The 7,497-nt window shown below is 45.4% G+C and overlaps 1 protein-coding gene across 4 annotated transcripts in view; it reads left to right on the top strand.

The window, feature by feature from the left end:
- Positions 1-5,293: 5,293 nt before the first annotated feature.
- VCL (vinculin) overlaps positions 5,294-7,497 on the top strand; it is a 95,940-nt gene continuing 93,736 nt past the window's right edge. For 2 of the 4 annotated variants that reach the window (XM_017663020.3, XM_017663019.3), the window contains exon 1: positions 5,296-5,575. In XM_017663020.3, coding sequence (XP_017518509.1) covers positions 5,408-5,575 — 168 coding nt within the window. In that variant the 5' untranslated portion in view covers positions 5,296-5,407. Of the gene's footprint in view, positions 5,576-7,497 lie in introns of all 4 variants that reach the window. The other 2 variants (XM_017663016.3, XM_017663018.3) reach the window with 2 other exon arrangements.

The following is a 7,497-nucleotide window of genomic DNA, read 5'->3' as shown; positions in this document are numbered from 1 at the left end:
CCCTACCTTAGAGAATTGTTATGGACTTAAAAAAAATCTAAAGCTTCCCATATCATGGGGCACTATGTAAAATAATTGCCACTGTCAAAAAGTGTTCCCCAGTTTTTAAAACTGAGAAATACTAAATTTTTACATATTTCACAATGTTCTCTATCAGTAGTGGCCTTCAAAATAATTACATGGCAAAGAGAATGTTGAGCTAGCCACAAGCTCAGGCAAGTGTCAGCAATCCTTCACTTGTGTAGGTTATAATCCTGTGGAAATTTACCGTTTCATCTTTATCTTTGAGTTGTGTGAACATTTACTTCAGTCTGACTACAGTAGTCTCCCTGTATCCATGGTTTCAGTTACCTCAGTTCAATAGTGGTCTTCCTTTTGACTTACTGTCAGAGGGTCAATAGTAACCTATCGCTGTATATCACAATGCCTGTGTCGTTCACCTCACTTCATCTCGTCATGTAGGCATTCCATCATCTCACATCATCTGGAGAAGAGTGAGTACTCTATACTAAGATATTTTGAGAGAGAGACAGACCACATTCACATAACTTTTATTACAGTATATTGTTATAATTGTTTTATTACTATTAGTCTCTTACTGTGCCTAATTTACAAGTTAAACCTTATCACAGGTATGTGTGTATAGGAAAAAACATAGTAAATATAGGATTTGGTGTTATCCTTGGTTTCAGGCTTCCACTGGGGTTCTTGGAATGAGTCCTCTCAGATGAAGAGGGCAGGGTGCACTTTTGTCATCTAATCACTGTTCTAGAACATGCTTCTACCTCCAGGCCTTGCTCATTCTGGACTATTGCCCTTTTGCCTGCCTAACCAAAACATTATTCTTTTTTTGAGGTTAGATTTAGTTCCACATCCATAAATTCTTTCTTACTCTCAGCCCATGTGATCATCTCTTGTTTGGAACTTGACCACATGGTCTTCACTACATAATATTTTTGACATAGTTTCATGGAGTCTCTTAGCCTACCACAGGCTATGAAGTGACCTCTCTTCCTCTGGTAACATTTTTTGAGTGCTTATAATGTGCTAAGTCCTTTGTATTTAGGGAGATTGAAAACATTATTATCCCTGTTTTAGAGCTGAGAAAACTGAAGCTTTGTAACTTGTCAAGTATCAAATTGGAACCATGTAACTAAGTGCCCAGCTTTAAATCTGGGGTTTTATTACTATGGAGGAAGAGCAGAACAGGTATTGGGGGATATTTAGAAGCCTGTTGTAGATAGGAGAGAAATGTAAAATGGTCATGTAATAAAAGGACAATTGAGAAGTTCTGTGAAGGAGAAAGGATTTGTATAAACAGTTCACATGAGCACTTTGTAGAGGGAAGACATAGAGAAAGGACTGGAAGTGGGCTTTGAAGGTAGGCTCATTACTGTATTATTGTTATATAACAAATGATCTCCTAACACCCATTTATTATCTCACGATCGTATATGTTAGAAGTCCTGTCTGGCGTGGTTGTGTTCTCCACTCAGCATCACAGGGTTGAAATCAGTATGTTTCCAAGATCATTCCTGTTGGAAGAATTCAGCACCTTGCAGCTGTGGAGGTCCGTGTTTCCCTGCTATCTGTCAGCCAGGGGACACTCTCAGCTCCTGGAGTTTGTCCGAATTTCTTGACGAGTGGCCTCCTGCATCTTGAAAGCACCAACAGCTTGTCAAATCCTTCTATTTTTTTACTTTCTTTTCTGTGACCAGCTGGAGAAAACTTCCTGCTCTAAAGGGGCTAATGGGAATAGTTCAGGCCTGCCCTGATAATCTCCCTATCTTAAGGTCAACTACATTATAGAACAGTCACCTCATCATGGAAGTAAAATCCATTATATTCACAGTCCTGAGGATTAGCCTAGGGGTGCGAAATCTAGGGAGACATCTTAGAATTTTACCTACCAAAGTAAAGACAAGCAGACAAGTAGACAAAGCTTTTTAGGTGGGGAAATAAATGTAGGTAAAAGCTTAAAAGTGAAAGTTCACCAGTGATTTTTGGAGATTGTAAACATGTCTGTTTATGACTGCTCCAGTAATAATAATAGCTCCCTGTTACTGGGGGGTCTCCTGGGTGCTTTACACAAAAATTCATTTACCAATCCTTACATCAGCTCTCAGAGGGAGTTATTATTTCACTTTTACAAAGAAACACATTTAGGCAGAGAGAAGAAAAGCCACTTGCTTTTGGAATAGAGATCTATCCCAATCAAGTTGTAAAGCTGGGCTTATGGCTTGAGCTCTGGATGACTCTGAGTCTGTGCCCTTTGTACTATTTAACCCACCCATTTGTGGATCAGTCACGGTGGGGAAGCAGAAAGAAGTAAGGTTGATCTGAGCCCTGACTGCGGAGGGATTGATGTTATCATGAGTTAACAGGTATCTTGGAAGATTTTAGTGGGTACATGTGAATGTAGGGGAGAGGGGAACTGAAGTGATGTGGATGTGGATGGAGGGGAGCACATGGGCTGGATATGCAATGTAGTATTTTAGAGAGGTCAGTACAACCAGTCAGGAGTAGCCTGGAGTACAAGATTAGAAGCAGGGATGATATATTACAGTTAAAATACTGCTGAATGATCAAGCCTCTGAATCTTGCTGCCAGTTTGCAGGAAATATATAGGATGCAAGAACATGTTAAACCATCCATAAGTATACAGTTAGCAAAGTGAGGCAGACTACAGAAAAAATCATATATAATTCCATTATCCAAATATTACTATTGCTAATGTGAAATAGTGAGCAGAGAAAGCAGCTTTGGTAGCTGTGGTACACTACACAAAATTTTTTTAGTTTTGATGAGACAATCAGTATAGTTACACAGGGTCCTGCACCAGAAGAGCCTCACTTTTGGGGTCTGGGGCTCTGAGGTCACTGTCTTGGTTCTTAATTTTATCTTCGCATTTGTATTTTAGAACAGAAGTTCAGTGGGACCATGGAGCATGACCAGGGGCTTGGAGCCTCAGCTTTTGCATGTTCTCAGCACCTCTCTTAAAAGGGTTTTCCGCTGCCTGCATTCCCAACTTCTGGCCCCTTAGCCCCACCGAACCTTCCCTCCCCTTCCCTGTCCAGCAGGGTTCTGTGTGTGCTCCCCATAGTGTCTAGGGGTGAGGCATTGTAGTGGCCATTCCCAATCTGAGCTATCAATGGCACAGTGTTTTGGCAGTTGACTTGGTAGGAGGGACGCTCTTGTCCTCCCTCAGTCCAGTTATTGAGTGAGTCTCAGCGTAGAGGTTACAATAGCTTTTGAGTTTACCCATCTGCTGTGGGTTGGGGAGGCAAGCCTGTGGGACGGGGAGATGCCTGGCGGGCCTTCCTTGCCCCTAGCTGGGAAGAGTATGTCAGTTCAACTGCTGGCAGGAGGGGCTAAAGGCAGCCAGTGGGTTGCATGGGCCCCCAAGCTCCTCTGGGGTGGTCTATATTCACCCCAAATATATCCCTCTGCTCAGGCAGTGTGGTGTTGAATGGAAAAAAAGAAAAAGTGCCATTACTAGTTGAGAGGGAGACTGCTAAAGAAAGGAATGAGCTTTATATTTCACTGTCTTTAACAGCATTTTTCCCTGCTTTTTGAACAAGGATCCACATTTTCACTTTGCACTGGGCCCCACAAATTGAGTAGCTTGTCCTATGTGAAATTTTAGACAAACAACAGAGCTTTAATTTCCTCATCTGCAAAATAGGGGAGAATAAAACAGTATATATTGCATATACCTCAATTTAAATAAGGTCTTATACAGTGCCTAGAACTTATAAAGTACTAAACAAATGTTAGCTTAAAGATGTAGAATTCCATTGCTTATGAGGATATGGAAGCAGTAACAAAAAAGTGAAGGTATGAGAAGGAAAAGGGCAGTATTTGGCAACATGCACAGCAGAAATGGGGTATATATTACTAGACAAACACAACTTTGAAATTTGCACAGGACAACCCATGCATAGTTTATTCTCTTGTAAACTGTGGGACCTGGAGAAATATTTTCTTGACTTGAGAAACTTCTGTTTGGAGGTATTAGTCAAAGTGCTTCATCTGGGCATGAAGCTTGGGCAAAGGAGAATTTCAAGTGAGGAAGACATTCAGATGATGTCTTGTACAAAGTACACTATGAGAGGATTAGGTAATTTAGTTCTATTTATCAAAATGAAAATGTACATATTTTATTTTCACTTCATTTCTAGGTATTGGTCTCACATAAAAACATATATGGACTTTGTTCACCATGTAAGAACTTGTTTGTTATGCTTCAGAAGATTGGAGACTGTTGAGATATAGGCTTGGGGTTGATTAATGACTGTGCATTGAGTCCCCTATACAGAATTTTATTGTTGTTAACAACCATTTGATCAATAAATATGAGAGATGCCCTCTCAAAAAACAAAACAAAACATATGAACAACAGGCAAGCACAAGGATGTTCATGCAGAATTGCTTTTTATTAGTGAAAAACAATCCAATAATTTCTTATATAAATTTTTGATTTCATGCATGGAATAGCACACAGATTTTAAAAAAAATGAGGTGGACCTTTATTTACCACTGGTGAAAGATGACCAGAGAATTTTAATTAAGAGGAAAAATATCAACTTCCAGGAAAATGTTTAATCTCAATTATTTAAAAAATACGTATGTACAAGAAAATGAGTAGAGAAAGGTCTGGAAGGCTGCCCACGAAACTGTTAACAGCGACTATCTCTGAGGAAGGGATTGGGTGGGGTGTATGTGAATGAATGGGACACTCATGTTTCCCTGTACACTTCTGTTTGAATGTTTTACCAAAAACATTTCCATGTATTCCTGAAAGGGAATGGAAAGAGGATTTGGAGGGCGTCGTGTGAAGGGAAAAATTGGGGAGGGGCGGGGAGACCTATAGCTCCCTGATTTCGTCAGACTCCAGCACCCCCTGAGTTGAGGGGACGCGGGACGCCGGGACGCCCGCCCGCCCGACAGAGGTGATTCTGCAGAGGGGCGGAGCTCTGCAGAGCCCAGGCTGGAGGCGGCCCCGGGGGCGGGGCCACCGATTCCAACCACACACTCCTCTCCCACTATGTCCTTATAAGGAGCGCCCGGCGTTAGGGCTCGGGAATCCGGTCGCAATCCCTGAGGCGCAGCCCCAATCCCAGGCCCCTCCCTTGGGAATGGGGGCGGGGAGGGGCGGGGTCTTGGCGGCGCGGTGGTGGAGGCGGAGCCTCTCGAAGCGGAACCAATAAGAGTGGCGGCCTAGGTCTGAGCCGCGCTGCCATTGGGCGCGGCGACGCGAGGAGGCGGGGCGCCCCCGAGGCTGGTTACGCCGAGGGAAGCCCAGACTTGGCAGTCACTGCTCCGAGCACCGACTCTTCGCGGGTTCCCGACCCCGCTGTTCCCCGTTCTCTGTAGCCTGCGGCTCGCCGCCCCACTCGCCGCCGCGATGCCGGTGTTTCATACGCGCACTATCGAGAGCATCCTGGAGCCGGTAGCGCAGCAGATATCGCACCTGGTGATCATGCACGAGGAAGGCGAGGTGGACGGCAAAGCCATTCCTGATCTCACTGCGCCCGTGGCCGCCGTGCAGGCGGCGGTCAGCAACCTGGTCCGGGTGAGCGCACTGGGCCTGGGGTGGGGAGACTGGGCAGGAGAACTCCCTGTGGTCCTGGTGGTTCTCGTGGCCCCCACTCGCCCGCTCTCTGCTTGTGGGTTTGCGCGTGGGCGCCAGAGCCAGCTGACCATGGGTTCGAATCCCGATTCCCCAGATCTCTGACCTTGAGCAAACCCCTGAGCCTCTGTGGGCCTCAATTTCCTCATCTATAAAATGGGGCAATCATAATAATGCTTGCTTTTACGGGTTTGTTGTGAGATTCACCGAAGTAGCGTTTGTAAAGTGCCTAGCGCCGCGTATGACCCACAGTAGACACTCCTTAAATGTTAGTTGTTAAGGACGTCTGATGGCTCCTTTCTCTCAGCAGGGTGTCACTCCTCTCGTTGACAGCCTTGTTCTCAGCTCCTTTTTAGGCCTCCCCAGTCTGGCCTATCGGCTGGCGGGCTCCCCTAATGATTCCTTGCCTTTTCCTTGCAGGGATTCTGTTTGAGCCACGTTGCTCACCTATCTAATACTTCTGCCCCTCTCCCCGAGACCTGCCTTACTCAACAGCTCTCCCCGAGTCTGGCCCTTTTGTCCCCTTGTCTTACCGGCCACTCGTCTGTCTCCTCCTCCCTTCCTGGGCATTTCTACTTGTGCACACCTCCGGCACTCTCAAACCCGGTTATTTCTTTATGCAGTAATTCATGACCACGAGATTCTTCTCCCCTTTCGCCTAACTTCATTTTATTCCCTGCTATGGATTCCTGACTACCTGCTGTCAAACGGCTTCCTCCTGCTGGGGCCTTTCCAGATTCAGGGGCCCTCCTCCTTGGCCCCTCCTCCTGGCAGGAAGCAAGATGGAGCTGCTGGGAGAGGCCTGCGAAATCTGGGATCTGCAGCCCCTGCCGGAGCAGGACGGGGAGTCTCCTCCCCAATTCACAACTTTCCGGGGTGGCCGAGTGGCTCTGCAGACCCCTGTAGCCCATAGCTGTGACTAAGAACTGAGGCGATTCCTGGAGGAGGCAGAGCCCTCTTCTGAAATGGGAAAAGAGGTGCTGTGACCAATCTCCTAACACTCCCCTGGCTAAAATCACACTTTTCTTTCCCACCCTGAGTCAGTGACTCAGACTGCTGCTGCCTGTGAGGAACAACTTTGGAAAGTTCATGCTGCTCTCCCACTGAGCTGTGTAAATAGTGCCGTGTCAGGGTAGCTGGGAGGTTGGGAGGCAACTGTGGATCTGGGTGGGGCTTGGGTTACTTATCTGATTAAAGCACTTTAACGTACTAGAGGCACTTCAGCTGCTGAAAAGCCTTCCTCAGTCTTCAGGGGCCCCTCAGTTGTCTCAGGCAGTTCAGAAGACTGGTAACTAGGAAGACGAGGAGACACACTACTTAACTCCTGATCTTCCTTCTGTATAGATTTAGTAAGAATCTATTCAGTCAGAATGCTGTACTCATTCAGAATGTCTAGTTGTAGGGTTCTTGTACCTTTTATAACTAATTTTAATCTGAGGCTCCAGAGTACATTCTTATGTGCTGTTGTCTAACGTGGCTGCATTCCAAGCCTCCATTTTTCATCAAATAGGAAACAATGTAAAGAGACAAGGTAATAATGTCCCTCCATGGAGTACTTCAGGAAATGAAATCTTAAAACCACATGTTGCACTTGGAACAGAGCTAGTGTAGTTTAGGGGTTGCTATCTGGTTAAGCTATTTAGGGAAAAGTTATTTATGAGCTTCAATGCATGAATTAATAAGAGTAGAATGTCCGTTGTATAGGGAACATTGTACTAAATCAGGGGTTTTCAGGTTGGCATATGCATCACAGTTGCCAGTGGGGCTTTTTAGAAATAAAGATGTCCAGTTCCCACCCACACGTACAGAGGGGCTCTTCAGGGGTCGGATCAAGGCCCTTGTATTTTTAAGAAGCACCGTAGGTG

The sequence above is a fragment of the Manis javanica genome, chromosome 7 (genome assembly GCF_040802235.1).
Source record: "Manis javanica isolate MJ-LG chromosome 7, MJ_LKY, whole genome shotgun sequence".
Taxonomy (NCBI): domain Eukaryota; kingdom Metazoa; phylum Chordata; class Mammalia; order Pholidota; family Manidae; genus Manis; species Manis javanica.
Note: the sequence above shows the minus strand (reverse complement) of the source record. Positions and strands in the feature narration are given on the sequence as shown.